At 40.6% G+C, this 26734-nt stretch overlaps 1 protein-coding gene across 4 annotated transcripts in view; it reads left to right on the plus strand.

Moving 5' to 3' along the window:
• Window positions 1–26734, plus strand: part of KDM6A (lysine demethylase 6A) — a 274760-nt gene that overhangs the window by 21646 nt on the left and 226380 nt on the right. For all 4 annotated transcript variants that reach the window (XM_084642140.1, XM_084642141.1, XM_084642142.1 and 1 more), the window contains exon 3: window positions 17956–18064. In XM_084642140.1, the coding sequence (XP_084498266.1) occupies window positions 17956–18064 (109 nt within the window). The remainder of the gene's footprint in view (window positions 1–17955; window positions 18065–26734) is intronic.

Raw genomic sequence — 26734 nt, forward strand, 5'->3', positions numbered from 1 at the left:
AATGGCCCAAACATCACAGAAAACTGAAGCACAGATTAAGGCCTCACCCATTGTCAGTTTCCCTTACTCTCCAACAGATGCTGGCAGAAAGTTCCCTGTCAGCAGAGCCCTGCCCATCTCCAGTTCTTAAGTAACTGTGTGGCTCTTCGTCCATTTCACCAACAGGTGAGAGTAGTGAACTCCCTTCTCTTTAAAGCTTCAGGCCACATCACTTGCGTGTCTAAGATGTTACCTGTAACATAAATATTTGTTTACTGTGAATTTCTTTAAGTTAATCGTATTCCTTTTCATGGTGTGCTAACCTTGAAGCTACAACTTCTGTTTGAACATTAAGTGAAAACATTTGACTGTTGTTCAAACTGTGACAATGAGAGGAAGTATTAAAAATTTTATTAAAGTTAATGTTTAAAGTCAAATTTACACAAGGTAATGGGGTCAGGCTTGGGTTATTAGGGATTACAAGTTATCGGTTACAAGGTTCACGAGATACATACATAGCACATAACCAGCACAGACCCAGATTGGGGTGCAGGAGTTTTTAAAACATCACTGGATAAGCGGTCTCGGGTATGCCACCCATAGAATGTATTCAGAGTCCAAGTCAGTACTGGTGTAGTGAATAAGTACATGGAGTACCATTAATAGTACATTAGTACCAACTACAATTAAGAAATCTTCAGGACTTTAAGATAATGTGACTAGGTGGTCTGTTACAGAGTCAGATGTATGGAGGTCACATTGTTACTAGTTACCCCATTTAAATGTGTGTGTGGAGGGGATGGCGGGGGGATGACTGATGGGCCAACATTTATTAGGGGTGGAGCTAAGGACCTATAAAGTCTGCTCCAGCTCTGAGGGATTTATTCCAGTCTGGGAGCTGAGTTTACGTAGAAGCATGCTCTTGTATATATTATGGAGCAGTCACTGGAATTTTTCGTAATATACATTTAAAATGATATGTTATCTAATTCTCTATCTTCCAAAATTTATATTTGGTCCAAAATATTATGTTTACATAGGAACATTTTGTTTTTTACAACACTGATTTTATGGTGTTCCCTGTGACATTTTAAAAATTGGGGTTTATATGTACTTTGCAAAGAAGAGTAAGAAGCGGTTAGAAGCAAGTAATCTAAATTAGCAATGTAGCAGAAAGCTAATCGGGAATTTGAAACAAAATAAATGCATAACAGTGAATATTTAATATGGAATTTGCAGCTGTAGGATAATTGAGGCTGGTAGCTTAGTTTTTAGAAAGGATTAGAAGTTCATTTTAAAATAACAGTAACTGCAGTTATATTAGCTAAAATAAAATTGATAAAGGATATCAGTCTTTGTACTTCAGAGTATAATTTGATCATCTCCTAGAGCCACAAAGACCCCTCAGTTCATAGTATTCCATGGTTAGGGACATACATTAGTTATAAGAGATCTTAGGCATTTGTTATTGCCAGACTAGATCTGGTCTGGGTTCACTGTTCTCAATTTCTGTGCTATGCTTTGATGGTTCTCTGTGGCTCCCTACCTTTTGTAAGTTGTCCACTCCAATCCCCGCAAATATCAAGCTTGGCTCATGTGTTTCTGTTACTCATTATCTTCACTGGATACCTCTTACAAAGATTTGTTGTTGGTATGTTAGAGAATACAAAGATAAAATTGGCCATTACAAAATTTTGATTTTTTTGAAGAGGAGCTCTGAATTTTTGCATAGTCTTAAAATTTGACATCTTAAAGAAACCTTTGATTTGTGTCTCAGAAAATGAAGTGAGGGCCAGCAGCCTCTCTGTAAATAATACTACTACTACTACTTTTATTTTCTCATTCCACTATTTTTGGCAGATGGCTTCTGAATTTTGAAATGTCAGATGAAAACTTCTGTTCAACATCTTTAGGAGGAAGTATTTTCATGTGTTAAGTTGCTTTGGTGAGCTACTCAACGTTGCAGTAGTCAAAGCTAGTTTGTATTTGGTTGGTCATGTGAAGTTTCAGTTCGCTCCTCAGGTATTTTACCTGTCACCATTAGTGTGTGTGTATATATATATATTTTATAAGCAGTGAGGTGAAGAAACCTAAAGTATGGTGACATATAGCATTGATATAGATATTGATATATAGCATAGACAGGGCAGATTGTATTTTAATTTGTTTTAGCTGGTCAAGGTGAACCCTAGGCTCCCTCCAAGGTTGACTGTAACCAGCTAACTGGTATTAAAATACAACATTCCCTTTCTAGGTTAGAAATTAAAAATGTTATAACATTCTTAGTCTAGTGTAGGCAAGGCGGTGTATACTTTAACCATTTTCGCATGTGCTAAACCCTAGGGGGAAACCTAGGCTTTATTTTAACATGTAACATATAATGTGACACTGTTTTCTGCTGCCAAACCTTTCCTATCCGAGAGTAATAAAATACAAATCTGTCATATCAGCTTCCTAGTTGCAGAAACCCTCCTGACCTCTCACTTCCAGAGCAAGGCCTCTAATTAGACACATATAAATGTTTGCAGATGGCAAATGTAAGCAAGAGTATATATTTCATTGTCTGATCAAGCATGTTTAAATACATGGATTCGTGGATTTTGGTATGGTAGGGTACATGACCATAGCAGGAGGTGGAAAGTTTTGTGTAGCTGGGCAGCAAGGTAATGTTCTATCATTGACTAGAAAGGGGTTGGAGGTTTTAAATGTGAGTTTTCAAACACTGGAACACAATGCATTTGACAGTGGTGAGTAGGAAACTTGTGAAGAATGATGTAAATTGCAGTTTCTTGCTGCTTGGAAAAAGTGCACTGCAGCAAAAGGAACTATTGAAGATATTAATGGAGGATGATCCAAAAGTAGTGTAGCTTGTATAGCACCTAAACAGAACCAGAATTGGCAGGATGGGGGATTTCACATTTATTAGAAATCCCTAGGTGCTGAAAGTTGAGGACCTCCACTCCTGGAGAAAGCATTTTGGTAGGAATATCAGCAGCTGGTTCTGGATGTAGGGTATGCATTCCTCGGTCCTGTCCCCATGTATTTTTTTTGTCAGTTTCTTGCCCAGTGATGATTACACTAAGCGTCTATAGATTTCGTCCTCTGGCTAGTAGTCTGGTCGACTTTTCCTATGTGAGACTTATTTTTCTTAAAGGGAAACTAAATGTAAAAAGAAAGGTTAATGTAATATTAAGGTAGACTACTTTATTCCCCAAGTCAGAAAATTAAAACAAAAAATGAAGCCTCACAAAGCAATATTAACTGCGAGAATTATTGATGTTTAATATGCTTAAAATACATATGTACATTATAGCCAACTTAATATTGCTTTAAGTTTAACCTTCAAATTACTGATTTTTGAGACCATGACACCAATTTAGAAATTACTCCTGAAAATAGGAAAAATAATAACACACAAGGTTAGTATAATGGGAAAATTAGACGATATATTTTACTTTATGCAGCTTACTTTCTACATAGTAAATTGCACTATAATCAGTTTATTCCTTTTTGTAAGTCTCTTATGTAGGAACAGGGTCATGAAAGCTACTTTTAGAAAATAAGGAATGCGATTGTAAAATTATAAATATTTGTGTGGAAGTTGGAAGGGTAGTACCTGAAATTAGTTTTATGTTTTAAAAATTGATAGCTTGAGGTTTTCAGATTTCTTTAAAAGTCTTTTATATCAACTTTCTATATTTAAAGGGACGCATTTGCAAACAGCTTAATTTGTTACTAATAAGTTTCGATTATTAAAAATTAGTTTTACAAATCCATTTTGCTTATTGTTGTGTTCTTGTGTTGTGCTTCTCTCATCTTGCACACTTGGTTCAATTACATTTTCTTTGTTTTTATGTTTTCACTGTCAGGTTTTTAAATGCTGCAGAGGGAAAATGTTTAAGGCAACTTTCCATAGGATATTTGTGAAAACATTTTTATTGATCTTTTGTATTAACTTGCTTTTACAAAAATTTGGGACCATATTTAAATTGACAGTTCACTTTTATGTTTTGGATAGAACAGAGGGGAGAAAGAGTTGGAGCAGGTTAAAGTAGATGAAGCATATAAATACCGGAGAACGTTGGCAGATTGTAGACTTGAAATTGTTCAGTTCTTGCAATAACATTTTCAAACTAAACCGGATATAGGGGTTTTTTTAGTAATAACACATTAGCAGCAAAGATGCCTTTGCCTTTTTTTTTTTTTTTTTTTTAAAAGCTTACATTGCTGTAGTTAAACATTTTATCCATTCTAGTGAAATGTCAGCTGGACTACAGGGCTCCTGTCTGGGCTACAGAGGGCTCCTATGACTAGTCCCAACCCATTGGATGTTAGAGAATAGAAGTGAGTACTTGACAACCCCCAGCGCCTGGCTGATTGATTGATTTGATTTTTGTTTTTGTTCCATGACCAGGTAGAAAGAGCTGTTTGTTGTGACTAATTGTATTTGTGGTGGGGTTGTGTTTTTTTTAATAGTTTGGTAGTGAAGATCATGACTTCTTCATTTTGAGGCAACATCTGGTTTTATGGTTAATGGCTGCAATTGTTTTTATAACTACTTTGCATTAGCAGGGTTTGTGTGTTTGAGGATTTAGTGAATTGTTTTGGGGGGACTCATAAATAATATGTCTCCATTTGAAGTAAATTAACTGGTATTTATTTTGAGGTGATTGACTCTAAAAAATTTGTGCTATCCTTTGGGGACTTGTTTTGGTGGAGAAAAATTGTTTTTAATAGCTCCTCAAATGAGAGAATCAATAAGTCCTGCAATCACTCTTGGATTCTGATTTTACAGTGTGGATTGGGTAGATGTGGTGGGGTCACGGTAGGCTGAGAGTTGTCATCTAAATTTATTCTCTCTCCCATATGCTGTTAATAGGTTACAGAAATGTAGCCATGGTTGAATTTGAATAAGACATTGCTCTTGTTATATTACAAATTTATTTTAAAAAGCGTCGTTCCAAATATTGCTAAGGTGGAGACATCTTGTGAGCATATACATAAGTAATGGTCCCCAGAGGCTAATTAGAAATTTGAATGAGACTTTATTTTCTATATAGCAGTGTATTTTCTTTAAAAAGCTGTGTACATATTTAAAAAGTGTTACAAAATCTTGAGCTAGAAACTTAAGAATTTTAGTAGTTAAAGGTTGTAAGAGTATACCAGAGAGAACCTGAACTGTTGTACATTTAGTTATTTTTTGTGTTCTGAGGGGCAGGGACTTGTTAGTATTTTATTATTGCTTTGCTTAAAGTTACAATGATTATTTCTCAAGGGAACTGTATTAACATATGCCCAGATTATCAAGTTTGTAACTGAACTGAAAAATCACAGATTTGAGTTTTAAAACTTTCTATTAGGGACATAATTTTTACCTGCTACATTAAGATTAATTATGGGTGAATCAGGGATGTTGTGTTAGTTTAAGGTGATATGACCCTTCACAATTTCTCTGGATTCATGAGACCTTAAAATACAATGAACCCGATTCACACCCCCAGTTGTCACAAACTAATAGTTCATGTAGACTGGTCCCAGCAAGAGAGAGCTTATGAAAGACCGAAAGCTGAAGTAATTGGAGAGGAGAAAAGGAATCCTGATGAATCTACCCTGTACTAGCTTGCCATGGACTGTCGTGGTTGACTCTGCTGAAATGCATTAACAGTTTGTTTATGCATTTTGATCTTGTCCTGTTTCAAAGAGTACTAGATCAAAATACATTAAGGAACTGCTAATGTGTCTGCAGGGTGTACCCAGACCATTAGTCTGTGGCAGGGTAGTGTGAGGCAGTTTCACACGCCAGCTTGCCGCAAACTGTTTGTGTGAAGAAGCTCTTGGTTTTGTTGAGCCATTTGGACATTAGTCTCCATAGGCTCCTGGCTAATAAACATTATACCTCTTTCTCCATGGAATTTACCTTGTAATTCTCTGTAGAAGGATTTTTCAAAAGGTCGGTGAAGGAATTACTAAGGTTTAAATTGCACTGTGGTCTTCACCCTGCCCTGGTTGCTACAGTCTGATATCTCTCAATTTGTAATTATGGCTCATAGTTGTCTACTCATAAGGTAACCAGGGACCCAGAGATTTCATTAAAGCCACTTTCAAACAGTCCATGTTCTCTGTTCTGACTCTAGATATTTTTTTCTCATTACTTCATCTTCAGAGGAACGTTAAATGAACGTTGTTGCTTCTGTTTTATTTGTAGAACCTTGTCTTGAATTTTAGTTTTTTTTATACAAAAAAGATGCACCTATCCAAGGTGCTAGGTGCCCCAGCATAAATTACAAAATCAAAATAGGATCACCTGTTGAACACTAAATTCCCATCTCCCCCATACATCTGATTTCACCGAGGCCCTCTGCAGCAGCCCACGTGAATAGATTTCCCGTGTAGTAGCCTCTGCAGGTCAGTAGACTTAAGCTTTCCCAAGCTGAAAAAGCCCCTTTCAGAGTTGAGGGTACATCACAAAGGATGCTCTACTGCCAACCCCTAACCCACTGAATCAAGAGAAAACCAGCCTGAATACTTTTGCTGATTGCAATTGTGGCAGTATGACTCTGAGAGGTGGCTTTTCAAGTGACAAGGTCACCAACCCATTTGTGACTTTATAGATCAAAATTGGTACCGATCATAGAGCACCAATGACATGCTGCCAAGGAGAAACAAAGCTTGAAAGACAGCTGCATTGTGCATCAGTTTACATTTCTCAGTTAATCTAGAATATAACCTCATTTAGAATACATTGCAATAATCCAGTCTTGAAATGTGACAAAGGCACCTCACTACCATGATCCATGCCTATGTGAAAGAAATGGTCGTGGTCTCTAGACCGGGTGCAGGTGGTAGCAGGCATTCCTGGGCACAGCTGCCATACGATCCTCCAGCAGCAGTTGGAGATTGAATATAGTCCTATATTGTGAACACAGGTAACATGGTAGAAATATACCCTCTGTGGGGAGATATCAGCCTTACCCCTCATCTACGGGCATGATCTTGATCTTACTCAGATTGGGGCATAGATGAGAGCTAGCTGTCTGAAACGCAATCTCCCTCAGATACTTGGGCAAGACTATCAACAGCCCTGGCTGGATCGGGGGAGACAGGGATATTGAGCTGAATGTCATCAGCATATTAAAAATACCAAAGTCCATATCCTCTCACTCTCCTAAAAGCCCTATATACACATTGTCTCCTCTTCAGGATAGAAAAGTCCACATGATAGTGCCCTAAGGGAAGAGAGAGCTTTCTGGGAACATTTTGCCAGGAAAGAACGGAGCCACCCAAGAGCAGTTTACTGCCCACTATTGCTGAGGGGTGCAGGTGAGGTAACAAAATCTTGTGATCAGCAATCCTGAAGGTTGCTGACAGATTTAACGGTATCTGCATGGACCCCGATCTTCATCCATTGCTAGGAGGAGATTGTCTACCAATGCAACTGGTGCAATTTCAATTCCATGTTCAGGTCTGTAACCAGATTGAAAAGTATCAAGGAGATCTGAGGCAACTAGACACTCAAGTTGTTTTGTGACCGCTCTCGTTACGAACTTAATTACAAATTGGATACTGGTCGACAGCCATGTTGTCATCATCAAGTGTTGGTTTTTGAAAAACGTTTTGTGCTGTTCTCAGTTTAAGAGATGCTGGCATCTGGTCCTTCTTAATTGAAAGCATTGATAATCTCCACCTTTTCTGGGTCCAGTTCTTGATCACTGGCATTTATTATCCTTGAATGACTTGGATCCAAAGGAGAGATGTGGGATAAAGTTGCATGCAATACAGTAACTCCTCACTTAACGTTGTCCTGGTTAATGTTTCGTTCTTGCGTTCCTGATCTATTAGAGAATATACTCGTTTAAAGTTGTGCAAAGTTTGCTTATCACGTTTGGCTGCCACCTGCTAGTATAGTACTTTGTCCACTACTTGCTGGATTCTCTGGAAGAGTAGCCTGTTGGAGCTAGCAGGCGGGGGCTTGGAACCAGGTTTGTCCGGCAGCACCGCATCAGTTCCCCTCCACCCCCCCAGCACCTACTGCCCACCAGCAGGCCCCAAAGATCAGTGCCTCCCTCCATTCTTCCTCCCACCCACAGCAGTCAGCTGTTTTGCTGTGTTCATGTGGCTCTGGGGGGAGGAGTGAGGATGCGGTTGCTTGGGTGGAGCAGGGGTGGGAAGAGGCCGGGTGGGGCCTTGGGGGAAGGGGTGGGGTGGGGACAGGCCTAGGCCTGGGCCAGAGCTGGGGGGGGTTAAGTACCCCCTGGCACTTTGGAAAGAACAGTAAGAGGAGCAGCCGGACGATCTACCCTCTGACTCCACTACCTCAATCAAGCTTCACAATCATCATTGTGGAGTATAGTATTAAATTGTTTAAAATTGTTTAAATCTTATACCTGTATTACCTTGTTTAAAATTGTTAGCTTATACTGTATATGTATATAATACCTTTGGTGACAAAAATTTCCCTGGAACCTTCCCCCCCCCCATTTACATTAATTCTTATGGGGAAATTGGATTCCCTGAACATTGTTTCGCTTAGTTGCATTTTTCAAGAACCATAACTACAACGTTAAGCGAGGAGTTACTGTACCTCTAGAACATCAGTCATTATCCATGGCCTAAACTCAACCAGGGAAGAGCTACTGCTTGTTCCCTCAAAATTCCTCTCTGCAATCAAGGCAGTAGACAGCTCAGCCTGAATCCAAGCATTTTATCTACAAGATAATCTGAAATTTCCTCTTTCGCTAGGATGATCTGCATACCAGCCCAGGATTGTGCTCAATTTAATACAGAGCTCCACCTAAAGCCATCAATTTATTTTTCCCTTTTTCAGTCAGAAAACCTTGCGACTACTTAAATATATTTTCATTTTCAGGAAGTGGCGTGAAAAACAGGGTTTTATGTAAACCATTTTAATCTGTGGAGGAAATTTAATGCTTTTCTTGTGGTGTTTGGCAGTCTTAGATAGGGGCTACATTATCCTCCAAATCCTATTTTGTTGGACAGATTAAAAATGATCCCATTTTATAGGCAGATAAATCGGCAGTTCAAGCACCTCGTTTAAGACTTTTAGGCTTGTTCTGCTGGATGTATGACATGGGTGGGCGGGGCGGGGGAATCTGCATGAGAATTTGGGAAATCTGTACAGTTGATGAATTCCATGTGAGATTATGGACTCTCTGCAGTTTTACCAAGCTGCTAACTCCATTTTGAAGATGCAGTTTTGTCTTCTCTGTGGTTTTTACCTCCATGTTGAACTGAAATTCCAAGGGCAGTGAAAGAGAACTGACAGTAGATAGTTATTTAAATCACGATGGTCTTCTGTTTAAATAGGAACATCCTATAGTAGACTGACTCCCACTGGGAACTGATTTGTGAGGGGAGAGGGTGCCTGGCAACAAATTCCCCCTAGGAAGGGTCTGGGGCTAGAAGGTTATAAAAGTGCAAGAGCTGGTCTATTTGGGGTGTTTGGTCATTTTCATCAGCTCAAGCAAAGGAAAGCTGTTGCAGGAATCTGAGGTGGGGGGACCCTCTCACTCTGAATTTAAGCATCTCTTCTCTCCCCCCCCCCCCAAGAATTCACTAGGGAAGGTCAGCTAGAGTGAGAAGTTGTGTTAAGGATGTTTTTATTTTCTATATCATCTGTACTCTCTGGATTTCTTGTGCAATGGAAAGGGCAATGGTGTTAGAATCCTATGCAAAGTGCATGCATGATGCTCCATGTACCACTGCCCCTTATGTAGGTAAACTGTGGACTCAGAACATCCTCATGTTAAGAGTTCTGTGGGATGATGTGTTTAAGCTATGAGGGGGGTCTGAGGAATCACCGCTGATTCCAGGTACAGGAGAGTGGGCTGCTTGGTCGCAGCTCTCAGGAGGGATGCTAGACGGAGCAGTATGCCAAGGGATCCAGTGACAGTGGTGGTCTCTGGATGCTGTTCAGACTCTAGACACTTAAAGCATGCTGGGATTTAATGTCTGGATCTCTTCACAGCACTCTGAGTGTCCAGTGAGGAGGACCTTGTTTAGAGGTGTGAAAGGCTACAAGACTACTATCTCATCAGTACATCTGATTTTCCTGTGCATTACAAATCTGAATTGTTGCTGTGTTCCTCAGATACAGTTTTTGAGCAACAGAGCCTTGTCTGCTCTGAATGTACTTGTGGTTAAAGATGTGTATTAAATCACTAAAGATGTGTTTCTGTATCTTTTTGTCATAGAGGCATGGTAGCTAAGATTGCATTCAGTTTTGAACTTCAAGCAGGGGTGAAATTTGTGTATCCTCACAAAGGGCTAGATTGTCAGTCTGTGATTATAGCTCATGGCAAAGGGAAATGTGTGTAGGGTTGCCGTTGGAGCAGCCCATGAGGGAGAATCAGATCTCCTTTCTGGTCTGAGGGCAAACTGCAACAGCAGTATATGTGTTGCAAGTGCATGCTCCTCAACATGCCAGTGTAATTAATTATACTTCTGGGTGTTTAGTGACCAGGGAGTTGGAGTGGAGGCTCCATCATGTCGTCTTGCCCATATGTGTAAGGGAGGACGTACTAGCTTTATGGATCATCATTTCCCCTGTCTGCAGGAATTGGTAGTATGGTACACTGGTGCAAGAGAATAAACCTCATGTCTGTTTTGCTCCCTTGTGCAGGACAGGCCATGACTGGCCCATAACTTATAGTCTTTATTGTTTGAATACAGAATTAATTTTCTGGGAAATTGCAAGGAAATCTGTTACTTTGCAAAGCAAAAAAAAAAAAAAAAAACCACCGCCAAAAGAAAACAAAAATCCTGACTTTTGACTTGAACACACTCTCAAATTTTAGCAGCATCTAAAGTATAGTATTCAATTTTTATGATTTTTGATTTATTGATTCCTGACAAATAACATCTGTATCAGTGTTCCATGTTGTATATATTTGATGTGGTATTGATGTCTCAGTCTCAATTGCCCTTTTGATTGTGAGGAAAACTTCAGAAATGTGAACAGGGTAAGTGAAGATCATTTTAGGATTTTTGTGTCTTCCCCAACTGCCACCACTACCTGTGGCCAGTCACCAGCTTCTCCAGAGGGATTGGCATCAGTTGGAGAAGCAGTTAAGGTGGTTGAATGCCATGTGTTAGGTGAACATTAGGGGAAAAGTGTGGGTTGCCAGGAGGGTGAGATTTGGGGAGGGTAGAATGGTGGTGTTCATGGTTCCTTCCGCTTTTTTTAATGTACCCCAGTATATTAGCCGTTTTTGCAACTGCATCACATTGTTGAATTGTATGCAATGTGCAATCTATTACAACCCTCAGATACTGTTCTGTGCTAATGCCTAGTCAGTTGGTTATTCCTTATTTTGTAGTTGTACATTTGATTTTTTTTTTCCCCCTTGTCTTTATTGAATTTCATCTTGTTGTTTTCAGACCAATTGTCCAGTTTGTCAGGGTTGTTTTGAATTCTAATCCTGTCCTCCAAAATGTTAGCAACTGCTCCCAGCTTTGAGTCCTCTACTAAAAAGTTAAGTTGAAGATCTGCCTTTTGAAGATCAGTGAAGCTGTTTAGCTGCAAGAATGATGAAACATTCCACTCTTTTGAAAGAGGTTTTTAGAGATGCACTTTGGTTCCAAGGTCTCTACACTTCAGTCCGTAAGAGGAGGCAAGTTAAGCTTCAGATCTTCTCTGAAGACCAACCTCCTAATTTTCTTAACAGCAAAAGGCCTTGGATCCTCCCTAGAAGAGACCTTTGTATCAGAATTGTACAATTCATGCAACACCTGGTTCAAGAAAACAAGTTTGACTCCATGGTCAGAAGTCCTGGACTGATCTACAAGGATTTATACACTTTCCCTCACCATTTGGCAGGTGCTTTCCTTTCATTTTGGACTTGGAATGACTATGGACTGCTGAGTCCAAGAAGTAGTCCATAAGGTCTGTTCAGTCCAGTTTCAGTCCTTTGCCCTTCAACCCAGTCTTCCTTCAGGGACCCATCTCATGAGATACTGCTAAAGCAAAAGGTGGGGACTCCCTTGTACAACTAGGTGCATTGGAGAAGTTTCCTCTTGAGTTCTGGGATGAAGGTTTTATTCCTATCACTTTTTTGTCCCAAAGAAGAAAGCAGGATGCATCCTGTTCTAGACCTCAGGCAACTCAACAGATTAGGTCATCACTTCAGGTTCAGGATGGTCAGCTGATCTTCTGAAATTCCCTCCCTAGATTGGTTTGCTGCTCTACTTTTGATGGATATTGCCTCTGCTTGAAAGGTGAGAGAGATTCAAGAGTTAATAGCAGGATCATCATATACAGTATTTCATGAAGTCTAGGTTACTTTCAGGCCTTGTCTTATACTACAACATTAAGTCGATGTACGTTGGATCAGCATACAGCTACCATGGTAATTACTGTGGTTTTTCATGTCCCCATGACCCTCCTTCTGCCAGTGGATGTGCGTCCTCACCTGGAGCACTTGCACTGATTTAAGTGGGGCAGTGTCGGAGCCTGCATGGGGCTCACAGCTGGAGTTTCCCATGCCCACAGAACACAGCCATTCCAAAAATCATCTCATGTTTTTGTAGTGTCCCTATATCAGAAACTTACAAGGCAGCCGCTTGGCGCTTCTAGTTTTAGCCATGAGATATGGTGCTTGGTTTAGCTGAGCAGTGCTACAGTTTTTAAGGCGGACTCCTGACGCCCACCTCTTTAGAGAATTACCAGTTAGCCATGCATCTACAGTGGAATCCACATGATAAGCACTGAGAGAACAATCACAGTAACTGTGGCTCTTAGATATGGAAGATATTTGGTCCGTGTGGATCCTGCAACCTAGCCTTCCTTTCCCTGCCACTGGAGAGTCTTTTACATAGGATTCTGTATTGACGAAGGACCTGAATGGAGATTGGGCCTGCTCTGCCACTTAATGGCCTATGTGATGGGGGCACAAGGACATACAGGATGCATGCATGGTCCCAACGAATACTACTGACCAAAACAATCTGTTCTCATGTGTATGGGGCACATTTGCATCTACAGTTGAATACAGGTAGAAAAAACAACTAAGAACCATGTTTATTGTACAGTAACTGGGCTCTTCTTTGAGTAGTGTCCCTAGAGGTTCTCCACTCCTAGGTTACTCCTGAAGGACTTCTGCACCAAAAAATTAAGAATTCTGCACACATTTTAAAATTCTGCATATTTTATTTGTCAAAATAACATAATATAGTCACACCATTTTCAATTATTTTGGTAGTTTATTTCAAAATACTTGTCAGCAAGTGCCTGTAACAGTACAGACAACAAAAAAGATTAAGGAAATGTTTTTTGACAAATAGATGCCTTACTATTTATATACCTCCACAGTGAGTGAGAGGGACAGAGTGTTGCACGCACACCCAGTCCTGCCCTCCCATCCCAATCCAGGTGTGGGGCAAGTAGGTTCAGCCTAGCAGGATCCAAGTATGGAGGGGCTTAGCGTGGGGCAATCCAGGTGTGGGGTGAGAGGGTTCTGTGTGGGGCAATGCGGGTGGCACGGTGGGGGGTCCAGGTGAGGGAGGGCGGATCGGGGTGCACAGAGGCTCGTTGGGAGGTTCTGGATGCAGGTGGAATAGGACTGGGGGCAGAGGGAAGGTCTTAGGTCAGAAGATGTCAACCATTTTTTTCCTGAGTTTTCAGCTTCAGGCAGACTTGCCCAAACTCTTCCTGTGCAGAGCAGAAACTGAAATCAAAAACAAAAGGATGTTTGTTTTTACTTCAGCTGTTTGGCTTATTGACATCTTAGTGTTTTGCTGGGCTCTATTGTTTAGTCTTGTGCGGGCTCTGACTTTTAGAAATCCCTTTTTTGATACTGAGGTAACTGGCTGTGGTAGTTTCCAACACAGGTTTGGACATGCCTCTTGAGGAACTGTACTCCACAGGTGGCTGTTGCTGTCCTTCTGCTTCTCTCGTAACTTGTGGCCATTTCTTCAGTGTGTAGGTCAGTGGTGGGCAACCTGCAGGCTGCATGGGGCCCGTCAGGGTATTCTGTGGGCGGGCTGTGAGACAGTTTGTTTACATTGGCGGTCCGCTTTCTGCAGCTCCCCTTGGCCGGGATTGGTGAACCACAGCCACTGGGAGTTGCAGGCGGTTGAGCCTGTGGACGGTCAATGTAAACAAACTATCTCACTGCCCGCCCGCCAGAGGATTACCCTGACGGGCTGTGTGCGGGCTGCAGGTTGCCCACCACTGATCTAGGTTGTCCAAACTCAACGCTATCTACATAACCACAATATTGTACTCGACATAAGGATAAAACATTGAGGACTTATTCTGCCTTTATTTCCCAAGGTGGAATAGAATATTTCATATCTCAAAGGAATATCCAAAGCAGCAGCGAAAATGTTGTGGACAGTACCCATTTTCAATCATATGGAAGGCTTTCCATTTTCTGGTTCTTGTTACCTGTCTGTGAACCCCTTCCACTTTTGCTGTATTGTTTTTGAGGTGGATTGATCAGACCTGAAAATGGTATTCACAGTGGGGACATAAGATTTGTATAAATATTGGGCATACCACAAACCCAGACAATGTGGAGTAATGTCAAACCTGGCATGAGCCTGACTCCCAGGCTCCTTTTTAGCAATTACTTTCCTCTCCCTCAGCCACTCCATTATACCTGACTCCCCCAAGCCTTTGCAACGCTTCTGAGGGGTGCAGGAAATACATTTCTGTATTGTAGTTTAAATGAATTATTACTCCAAGTTCTGTATTAGTATTCCTACTAAGGAATGTATTTGTCAAAAAAAAAATTCCTCCATGTCTTTTGTTGTCTGCATTGTTACATACATGCTGTCAGGTATTTTGAAATAAATTACCACAATAATTGAAACTGGTGTGATTAGATTATATTATTTTGACAAAATATTCAGAATTTTGCTGAATTTTAAAGTATTGTGTGCGGAATTTTTAATTTTTTGGTGCAAAATTCCCTCAGGAGTACATAGAAGTTTTTACACTTGATGTATCCCAGTGGCTGTCGATCTATGTAGTTACAAATCCTTTTGGGTCTGATTCCTTGAGATTCCCACCCAAGAAAATCCATGTTGGTGTGACCTCCTTTTTTCAAAATGCTTTTTAATCTCTCGCTTCTAGGGGAAGACTTGCTTCTTCCTCTGAGGCATGGGTGGGCAAACTTTTTGTCCCGAGGGCCACATCTGGGTGGGGAAATTGTACACAGAGGCATGAATGTAGGGCTGGGGCAGGGGGTTAGGGTGTGGGAGTGCAGGGTGTGTGTGTGTGGGGGGCATGGTGTGCGGGAAGGGGCTCAGGGTAAGGGGTGGGGGTGTAGGAGAGGTGGGGTATGCAGGGAGGGGCTCAGGGCAAGGGGTGGGGGTGCAAGCTGTGGCCTGGCGCCGCTGACTTTGAGCAGCTCCAGGGTGGCAGCAGTGCTGAGCGGGACTAAGGTAGGCTCCCTTGCCCCGTGCAGCTACCGGAAGTGGCCAGCATGTCTGGCAGTGGCTCCTGGGGGTGCGATAGGGCAGGCGGCTCCTCAGCGTGTGGACCTTGCCTGTGAGTACCACCCTCGAAGTTCCCATTGGCCACGGTTCCCCGTTCCCAGCCAGTGGGAGCTAGGGGGGCGGTGCCTGCAGATGAGGGTGGTGCACGGAGACCTCTGCTGTCCCACAAGGGTTGCAGCAATGTGATGCTGGCCGCTTCTGGGAGCGGCCTGGTGCCAGGGCAGGTAGGGAGCCTGCCTTCGTCCCGCTGCGCCATGGGGCTGGCCATTACATGGGCCAGATTGAAAGCCCTGACGGGCTGTATCCAGCCTGTGGGCTGTAGTTTGCCCTCCCCAGCTCGAAGTGGAAAAGTATTGACTCCTTTCCAGGGATGTCTTCAAAGGTGTTTGGTGGGAAGAAGAGATGGTTTTTGAACCAAAATCTGTACTAGAGTATCCATATTTGTGTGTGTGAGGACTAGGTATACTGGGTTTAAAAAAAAAAAAAAAAAGTTGTGCAGACTTAATTTTCCGGAAGGAAAAAGAGATTATCTTGGTGTTTCCTATTCTCCCTTGAGAATGGAAAGCAAGGAAAACACTTTTGCTTTTTATTACTCTGTTGCCTCCAATCTGAACTTCCAAGAAGAGCTTTAGAAGTTAAAATGAATTATGTCACATGATATCCCTGTGAATGTAGGTAAACATCCTAAATATTGCTGGCTGAGGGGTTGGAGACAAAGACATAGTGAAAATCTGACTTACTGAAGGTCATACAAGATGTGTGTGAAATAGCCAAAAATAGACCCAGGTGTCCCGACTCCCACCCTTGTACTCTAACCACAAAGTATGTTTTCTCCTAAGTGTGGTTTGATAAAATTTGATGGAATCACTGTAGGGTCCCAGATGCTAAACTGTTTAAGCATGTCTGATTTATAACCTTGAATAGTTCAGGGAAGTCAGGCTAATGCCTGGTTAGAGGGATCCTGCTGTGTCAGTGTTCTCCAGAAATTGAGATTTTCTCTTAGTCTTTGGTCATCTTTGCAAAGTTGTCTTCCTCATCTGATTACTTGCCCAAAAGATTTTATGGGTCACCAAATTCTTGTTTGGAGTTTATCCATGTCGCAAGCTGTGATGTGAGTAGTAGAAAACCTAATTGTATTTTACCTGCTCTGTATCAGAAAATGTTAATTGTATTCTAGCCAGGTCTCGGCAAAACATAAGAATTCCATTTTACAAAAAAATTTGAGCTTTCATTATTTTTGTTTTTGTTCTGCACTGAAACAAAAACTAGACCTTATGAACTTTTTTCTCCATAGAACAAGAGAAACGGACCACCACCCCCTAGAATAGCCAGAGAGCCTGGTGGCTGGGTCACTCATCTGGAATGTGAAAGACTACTTTCAGGTCCCATTCCAAGTTTAGAAATTGACTAGGAGTTGAAAAACCAGGCCTTTAAGGCGCCACCGGACTCCTCAATGTTTTGCTAAACTAAGGCATGTCTGTGGTAGCGAATTTACAGCAGCACAGCTGTACCAATGCAGCTGCACTGCTGTACGATCACCCATATAGCCGCTCTATGCCGACAGGAGAGAGCTCTCCTGTCGACATGATAATACCACCTCAAAAAGTGCCGGTAGCTATGTTGGCAGGAGGAGTTCCCCCGCTGATATAATGCTGTGCACGCTACCATTTATGCCAGTGAAATTTATATCACTCGGGGGTGGGGAGGGGGTGTTCTTTTCACATCTCTGAGTGACATAAGTTTTGCTGACATAAGTGGTAGTGTAGACATGATCTTCATGTTCAAACAATTTTAAATGCTTTTTTATATTAAAAAAGCATTTTAATTGAATTCCCATTCCATAAAAATTCATCTTGACACAGATTATGAGGAAAAAAAAATGATCTAGTAAATAAGAAATGGTAAATTAAGAATTAGAGTAGTTATATGTTGTGTAATATAATTATTTAAGTATGTATAGATAGTGTATCCTCCCTGGTTACCAAAAAAGTATCAAATGACAGCAGCCAACCAGACTCAAATGTTCTTTGGGAAAATAACTAAAGCACAAATGCAAAACAAGATTAAAATTGATGATTTTAATCAGTTTCCTACTTGCTGATTTAAATCATAATTACATTCAGTGATTTATATCACTTCATTTTAAATCAATCCCCTGATGTACTGTATCAATTTGTTTTGCCTTAAGGAAATGAAGTGTGTGTCAAGTTCACAAGTAAAGAAAAAAAGATTTTGTTTTTTCTGTATTCTAGATATTAGTATCGCTAGATATTTGTGTTTGAATCTGACACTTTTTCAGTGTGTGCTCTCCCTCTTTTTCTTGCTTTAAAACCAAGGATGACATAATTCTGAAAGAGCTCTGGTTGTTGCAGAAAACTGCAGAGTTTTTAGTTTTGCACAATAACATTAGGTTTGGTAAAAGGTTTATATTTGTATTAGAAAGAAGATGCATTTATAAAATGTGCTTTGTTCAGTACAATACAGCACTGTGAAAATATCTGTACTTCTCTTTTACAGGCTGTTCGCTGCTATGAATCTCTGATATTGAAAGCTGAAGGAAAGGTCGAGTCTGATTTCTTTTGTCAGTTAGGTCACTTCAACCTCTTATTGGAAGATTATCCAAAAGGTAAGGCTTTTTATCACATTTTTATAGCAGTTTTAATAACCATAGTATCTTTAATGACCCAGATTTGATTATGACACCATAATATAACCATAAATATTGGGTAGATTAACATCGGCAGTTTCTGTTGGCTTGCACCATGCTTCAAAGTCCGTAACAAAATAAGTAATATGTCGCCGTACTGAGGAATACTTTTGTTCTTCCCTTCCCCCAGAGAAACCTTGTGGGCAAGTGTTTTAGTAGAACATGTTTAATGGTTCACAAACAGATGTGAGTAATATACAAACATAGTACCTAATTGTTCCCCATGTTTCTTTTGTTGCTGAAAATGTTCAAAAATAAAGTAAACCGACTACAGCATAACCATAAGTGTATATCTGATGTAGGCATGGATATGACAACTAGAATAAGAGTTGGTATTAGAAATGAAAAGGAGACCTAAATGTATACCAGGAATATTGTTCAGATCCCTGATCTGCGCTTGGTACAAGCCCGAGGAAAAGGGGTCAGGTATTAAGCAGCATTTGTGCTCTCCGAAGTCTGTGAACAGCCAGAGATTGGTGTTTGGCCCTGATGTAAGTTACAGCAATCTGAAGGTTGTTCTAACTTATGTGGGCTGAAAAAACCATGATGCAAGTTGTTCCAACAGGCTAGCATAGCACTTTGGCCTGTGCCACTGCTGCTTCTTTCCCACTTGGTCATTCCCTAGGTAAGGCGTTCCAGTGCACCAAATGAGCCAACCAATGCAGACTAAATAGAGTAGGGGTTCTCAAACTAGGGGTCGGGACCCCTCAGGGTGTAACAAGGTTATTACATGGTGGGTCATGAGTTATCAGCCTCGACCCCAAACCCTGCTTTGCCTCCAGCATTTGTAATGATGTTAAATATATAAAAAAGTGTTTTTAATTTATAAGGGGGGGTCGCACGCAGAGGATTGCTGTGTGAAAGGGGTCACCAGTACAGAAATTTCAGAACCACTGAAATAGAGCATTTTCAAGACATCTACCTCATGCTAATGGAATCATGGTCAGCAGTCACCCTTCTTTACCACCACAAACTCGTCAGCTGTGGGCTACCTAACGTGGTCTGCATCACTGAAACATGGTTGGCTGACAAGACCAGCCCAGTGCTAGCTCACCTTGCGGTATTAAGCTACTCTGAACACTTAGACATGGAGAATGGTAGAATAGTGATTTTATTCTCCTCCAGGTTCAAGTGCAGAAGAGACTAGTTTAACATCAAAGAGGGTATCCTCTTAATCTGAGAGTGCTGATAAATCGATTATGGGCATCCTGCTAATCTACAGAGCTAGGGACACCAAAGGCTTCCTAACCCTCCCTCCCTCCCCCCAAGACATTACCTAACATGGTTCTGAGGTTCACATGACTTAGCTTGTGGGAGACTTCGTCCATGTAGAATGACACTTCAGACAACAGCAGCAAAAAGCGATCCTCTTCACCTTTGGCTGCATGCAGATAATATTCCTCCCCTCCCCTGTACGCTTTGGACTGGATCCTTGCGCTGGACATTAGAAACACACAAGCTAATCTGTGTCCTTATCTCACCACCAGCTCCTTCAGGTAAAAATTCCTCTCCCCCATCACAAGACAAGAAAAAGCAACCACGAAAGTTCACCCTAGAAGATTACCAGCTCCAACAAATGCTAAAACTTTACTGATAGAAAAGCTACTAAACTTAGTATTGTGACAGTGAAAAACTACCATCGCTCCCAGGTTGCTGCCGTAGACCCTCTGGCATTGAAGTGCCTTCTCCTACACCATTGCTCTCGCAGATCCCCCTTGGCATTTGGATGACCTGTGATTGGAAAAAGTAGAAAGGAAGAAAGCTAGTGGCATTTGACACTGAGCAGCATCAAGCGTTCTTGGAGGAAAACACTGTCTGATGCAGATAGGTTTAAGTATGAAGAATTTTTCTCAATCTGTGCCACTGTAGTGTTGAAGGCTCATGTTGTCTTCGCTGCCAAAATAGGTGTGTGTTTAAATGAGATTGGTAACTCAAGTTAGCCATCTTGCTGTACAAACACATACCTTTTTGGCAGTGAAAAGACCTAGACTAAGAGCTTTTCTTGTCAATGAGAGGCAGAAACTTTTTGGTTGGTAAATAACTTTATAAATCCAAAATGCCTTGATTCCGTCATGGTTTTTGCTAAAACGATCAGCAGTGAAATAGTTAACAATCCAGACATAAATTGTTTGCCTGTTTGTTAGTTTTAATGCCTCATTTAGCTCAATGGAGAGATTATGCATCTCTGAGTTTATTATTTCAGGCTGTCCTCAGGTGCAAAACAACACTAAACTGGTTAATACTGGGTGCATCTTGTCATGATTTTCTCCACAACCTCAACAGCTAGAATTCATTTTTTTTAAATGAAAGCTTAAATTCTGGAACAAACTGCCCCAAGAGGATTCAGTGACAAATTCTGTCTAAAATGGAGAGAGGAAACATGGGTTTGGGTTATTTTCATCCAAGGCTTTTGTTGATACTGATGTTGAAATTCTCCAAACTGAGAATTTTAACCACTATCACATACAGTGGATTAGAACGTCATGTGTGCCTGAGCACTGTTTGATTCCATGGATAAAGGGTGAGGGGTGGGAAGCATATTTTATGCTATTTTTCTGCTTACTTTCCTAATCTTGGAGGCTGTGGATTCCCAGCAGAAGTCCTGTAATGGTGCTGACTAAGACATGGGCTAGTTCCTCCGCTCCAACTGTGTCCTCTGTGCTATGCTGAGGATTTGGATGAGTTTCTGTTACCACTCTCCTTTCTGGTAATTGGGAATTTACATAGAAAGTCTGTGTTGGTTTCAACTCTTTTCACATGTGATGTGGAAGAGTTCGAAGGATTTGGGTGTTTCCTGGATTTGTTGTATTTAAGTTTTAAGAGAATACTGTTCTGTATGTGCTCTTGATCACTTTTTGGCCTGTGGTGTGCTAAGTAACCTTGAAGGAGAAGGAGCCAGAGGATCATGTTGGATCAATGTAGTCTGCAGTACTGTAGAACCTTGGAGTTATGAACACCAGAGTTATGAACTTATCAGTCAACCACACAGCTCATTTGGAACCACAAATATGCAATCAGTCAGTAGCAGAGACAACAAAAAAGCAAGTACAGTACTGTGTTAAACGTAAACCCTTAAAATAAGGGAAAGCAGCATTTTTCTTCTGCATAGTAAAGTTTCAAAGCTGTATTAAGTCAATGTTCAGTTGAATACCTTTGAAAGAACAACCATAACGTTTTGTTCAGTGATGCGAACAGCCTCCATTCACGAGGTGTTCGAGTGACTCTGAGTTTCTACTGTTTTATCCACATGTTTGGGTAATGCAGGCTACATCATACTTCTGGAGCTTCTTTCACAATGAAGCCATAAATGGACATCTTGTTGACCACTGATCTACATTAAACAGTGTCAGTTCGAGTTCCTGGGAGTTTTTTGCATCTCTTTAGTTCTTGTGTGTACATGCTGTTTGTGTGCTATGATTATATGGTACACATTTGACACAACATTTTTGGGTCTTTTGTCTATTCTTGAAGTTGATTCCAATTAAAACTGAGGTAGGGGAGATGAGCTGAACGGTGAAGCAAGGTCCCTTTGCTCCCCATATGTTTTGACCTTAGCTGGGACTGTGACGATTGTAGTGAAAGTGTGCAGAGCTGACAGTCTGACTCCAGTATGTTGAAAAATGTGGTGGTGGGAAGGTGGCAGCATGATCTGCCACGAAATGGTCTGTAGTAGGTTAGTGTCATCTCTTGCTCATTTCTGCAGCAATTTGTCACACCTGTAAATGCAACTCCTGTTGCTCCTGTGTGTGGAGGAAGAGGGAATTGTTGGTAGTTGCATCCTGCCTCTTAAATGCATGCCATTGAGAACCAGCTTCTGTTTCTCATAGAGGTGCTGCTGCTGCTCCTGTGTAGAGAGGAAAGAGCAACAGCCTCGGGAGAGGCTCAGCCCCTATCCTCAACTGCCAGTGTCAAGAAAGGGTACTGGGATTATGTCCTCCTTCCTCCTTAGGGGCTCAGTCTTTTGTATCTGTCTCTGACTTGACTGGCAGAAATGAAATGGGGAAGCCTGCTCTTCACTTAAGAGCCTCCAGAGTCTTAGGCTACGTCTACACTTATGGGCATGTAGAATACAGACATTGCATGCCCAGTTGGCATGTATATAAATAGCAGTGTAGACAGTGAGGAACTGCTTAGGCAAGTACAATACAGACACATGAGAGCCTTTAGGTATATACCCTACATGGCTCTCTACATGCCCACACAGTGCCTCCTACATGTACACTGCTCTTTTTACTGATGTAGTGTCCTGCTGCCAGAGCCTTTCTCTGCCTCAGTGAAAGTCTCTGGAAGTGGTAAAAGGCTCCAGCAGCTTCCCACTTCTGAAGCCTTTCCAGGCTGCAGGGAAAGACTCTAGAGAAAGGGGGGGCAGGGGGCCCTGGGAGGGAGCTGTTAGTGCCTTTCTCTGCTACATTGCCCCTGCCAGAACCGTTCTTTGCCATATGTAGCTACGCATCACAGGACGGATGCAGCGTGCTTTTCACTGCAGTGTGTAGCTACACGTGCTGTAGACTTTGCTGCAAGTATAGACAAGACCTTAGCAGTATCCAGATTTTTCCATTTTTGAGGGAGTCTCCCTCCCCTGTGGAAATCTCCATTTTTTTATTACATAGACAATAAGAATTACAATAGGAATAGTGAGAATAAACAAAGAATTAGAAAATAAATTTGATATGATTGGGATTATGCAACACATCAGGTTTCAATCCCATGACTGATGTTAAAATCACGGGATATGTTGTGTTTAAGAAAGATACAATGGGAGGTATGGTACATAGTGTGGCACTCTCCATTAAAGATACCACTACCTGCTCTAGAGTTATTGACAATTCTGAAGGAGAGGACTGGGATGCTTATAGATCAAAGGATTAACTGATAAATCACAGGTGGTAGTGGGGTGGGGAGTTGGGGGGGGGTGGAGTCTGCTATAGACCACCAAATCAGACAAAGGAACAGGAGGAGCAGCTCCTTAAACTTCTGTCTATAGTGTGTAGATGGAAATATTGCATTATTGGGAATTTCAGTCTGGGGGACATATGCCGGAGATCTCTTGCTGCCACTTGTAAAATATCTTTGGAGGTTCTAAAAATATATATAACTTTCAAACAAAGTACTGAAACCAACTTGCAATAATTGTACATTAGACCTAATTTAGACAGATGAAGATGAATTGATCACTGAACTAAAAATTTGTGGTTGCTCAGGTGATAAGAACATAAGAATGGGCATACTGGGTCGGACCAATGGTCCATCTAGCCCAGTATACTGTCTTCAGACAGTTGCTAGTGCCAGATTCTTCAGAGGGAATGAACAGAACAGGGCTGTTTGGAGTGATCCATCACCTGTTGTCCAATTGTAGCTTTGGGCAGTTGGAGGTTTAGGGACACCTAGACCATGGGGTTGCATCTCTAACCATCTTGGCTAATAGCGTTGTTAGGTAAATTCACGGAGAACAGGTCCAAGTATTTTTTTGAACCCGGTTATGTTTTTGGCCTTCACAACATTCCCTGGCAATGAGCTGCACATGTTGACTGTGTGTTCTGTGAAGTACTTCCTTATGTTTGTTTTAAACTTGCTGCTTATGAATTTAATTGGATGACCCCTAGTTCTTGTATTATGTGAAAGAAGTAAATAACACTTCCCTATTCACTTTCTCCATACTAGTCATGACTTTATTCATGACTGTCATATCCCCCACTTCAGTCATTTCTTTTCCAGGCTGAACAGTTGCAGTTGTCTGGATCTCTCCTCCTATGGAAGCTGTTCCATATCCCTAATCATTTTTGTTGCCCATCTCTGTATCTTTTCTAATTCTAATGTGTCTTTTTGGGGATGAGGTGACCTGAACTGTACGCAGTATTCAAGGTGTGGGTATACCATGGATTTATATAATGGCATTATGATATTTTCTGTGTGATCTATCCCTTTCCTAATGGTTCCTAACATTCTGTTTGCTTTTTTGACTGCTGCTGTGCACTGAGCAGATGATTTCAGGGAACTATCCATGATGACTCCCAAGATCTTTAAGTGGTAACAGCTAATTCAAAACCCATCATTTTGTATGTATAGCTGGGATTATTTTTTGCATTGTGCATTATTATCAACAACACTGAATTTCATCTGCCATTTTGTTGCCCAGTCACCTAGTCTTGTGAGATCCCTTAGTTAATTCTAAAGCTGAAGGCAAAGAGTTACAATCTTGAGTAATTTTGCATTGTGTGTGAATTTTATCTCCTCACTATTCACCCCTTTTTCCAGATCGTTTATGAAAATTTATGTCTGTTTTCATTTGCTGTGTGCAGCTAGAACATCAAGTAGTGGGTATACTTGGTGCTTTAAGAAGGCCAGTTTCCAAAGGTGAAAGCCGTCACGTGCTAAAATTGAGTGGGAGGAAGTACTTAAATATAATTCCCATTTTTATGTTTAAGAACTCTTTATTAGATGCTTCAAAACACATAATTCCGCAGTCAAGAAAGAAGGCTTATTTCATTTTAAAAAATACTGTTTTGGAGGGGAGGTGAAAGTAATAAAAATTAGTAATCTATAACAAAACATTAGGGAAGCTGAAAGCAAGGAGTACCTGTCAGCACACCAGTTAGGAGTTTTAGACAGTTAAGAGAAGCTAAAGATGCAAGTGGAAAAAAATCTATGGCCAGTAGGGTCAAGGACAAAGAGTTCTTTAAATATATTGGGAACAAGCAAAATTCTAGCAATAGGTCTGATGCTAGACAAAGATGATAAATCATCAATCAAAAGGCAAAAAAGGCAGAAGTATTTAAATATTTCTGTTCAGTATTTGAAAGAAAACAGGATAGTGTATTCTTATCTTAGTGATAATGAAATACATTCTATTCAGTCAATAACTAAGGAGTATGTTAAACAGGAACAGTTTTTAACATTTTAAAATCTGCAGGACTAGATAACTTGCACCACAAATATCAAAAGAATTGATGGAAAAGCTCTGATCCATTAATGTTGATTTTTAACATCTTAGAACACTGGAATTTCCAGAGGACTAGGAGAAAGCGAATATTGTGCCAGTATTTGAAAAGGGTAAATGGCAAGATCCAGGAAGCTATAGGCTGATTAGCCTGACATTAATCACAGGCAAAGTCATGGAAAGAATGGTATGGGACAAAATCAGTAAACAATTATGAGGTGGTAGCATAATTAATACTAATCAACATGGCTTAATGGAAAATATGTCTAGTCAAAATCAGTGTCTTTTGATCTAATCAAATAATACTAATTTTGACAAGTTTGGTTAATAAATTATTGACATAATATACTTAGACTTTTGTAAGGCATTTGACTTAGTCCTACATGTCATTTTAATTTTGGGAGGAAAAAATACTATATAAAATTAATATAGCTCATATTAAATTGATTAAAAGCTAATTTACAGAATACAAAAAGTAATTGTAAATTGGTGTGTTTTTGTTGGGGTCTGGCAGGTCTCTGTTCATGGTCCAATGCTATTTAATATGTTTATCAATGATCTGGAAGAAAATATAAGTGCTGGTAAAGTTTGCAGATGCCACAAAAACTGGAGTGATAAATAAAGATGGGGAGAGGTCAGTCTACAGGCCAATGTGGATCACTTGGTGGTAAGGTTGACTTATTCGAACATGCTTTAATACAGCCACTGCAAGTTCTACATCTAGGAACAAAAAACATAGGTTACATTTATAAGAAGGTGCACTGTATCCTGAGAAGCAGCAACTGTGTAAAGGATTTAAGGGGTCAGGATAGATAAGCAATTGAACATGCCACACAGCATTATGGTGTGAAAGAGAGCAAAGTACTACTGAAGTAGGAGTAGGGAGGTGGTATTACCTTTTGTATAGGACATAAGTGAATTGGAAGCTGAAGGTAAACAAATTCAGACTAGAAATAAAATACAAACTTTTAAGTGAAGATAATAATCCTAATAGTTAGTTTTACCTTGGGAAGTAGTAGATTCCCCATTTGAAGTCTTTGAGATCAAGACTGAACCCCTTTCTAAAAGATAGGGTATAGGTCAAATAGGTATGAACTTGATGCAGAAATTATTGGATGAGGTTCTTTGGCTTGTGTTATGGAGGAGATCAGACTAGATTATAATACAGTCCTAGTTTTTATCTCTCTGCTGTTTATACTTTTCCTAAGGTGCACTACAATAGAATTGACGTGATGTTGTCTAAACAATTCTGATTATCAGCAGTGCAGTTCACCAGTCTTGTTAATCTTACTCTGATGTTGTTTGGGAATCAGGAATACAGAACTGCATTGGTTTGCATTTGGAAGGTTGGATTCTGTATAAATGGATGGGTTTAGACTTTCCTTCTTCCAGGAAGGCATCCTACTTGTCATTGATAAATAGGTGAGTGTGTACTTGAAGCTGTTGTCCAAAGCTTAACCACAGAGCTCTGTAAACAGGGCATCCAGTATTTGTATATAAAAACTGATACAATTCAGTGATAAAGAAAACGTCAAGATATTTGCAAAAGTGTGGATTGCTGACCTGGTCACACCTAAATTTCTAGTCATTTTAACAGATGATACTAAGTGAAGTAAAGGTTTACTTCACTCAAGTATTTTAAACCTGGTACA

The sequence above is a fragment of the Lepidochelys olivacea genome (assembly GCF_965140295.1).
Source record: "Lepidochelys olivacea isolate rLepOli2 genome assembly, chromosome: 1".
NCBI classification, from domain to species: Eukaryota; Metazoa; Chordata; order Testudines; family Cheloniidae; genus Lepidochelys; species Lepidochelys olivacea.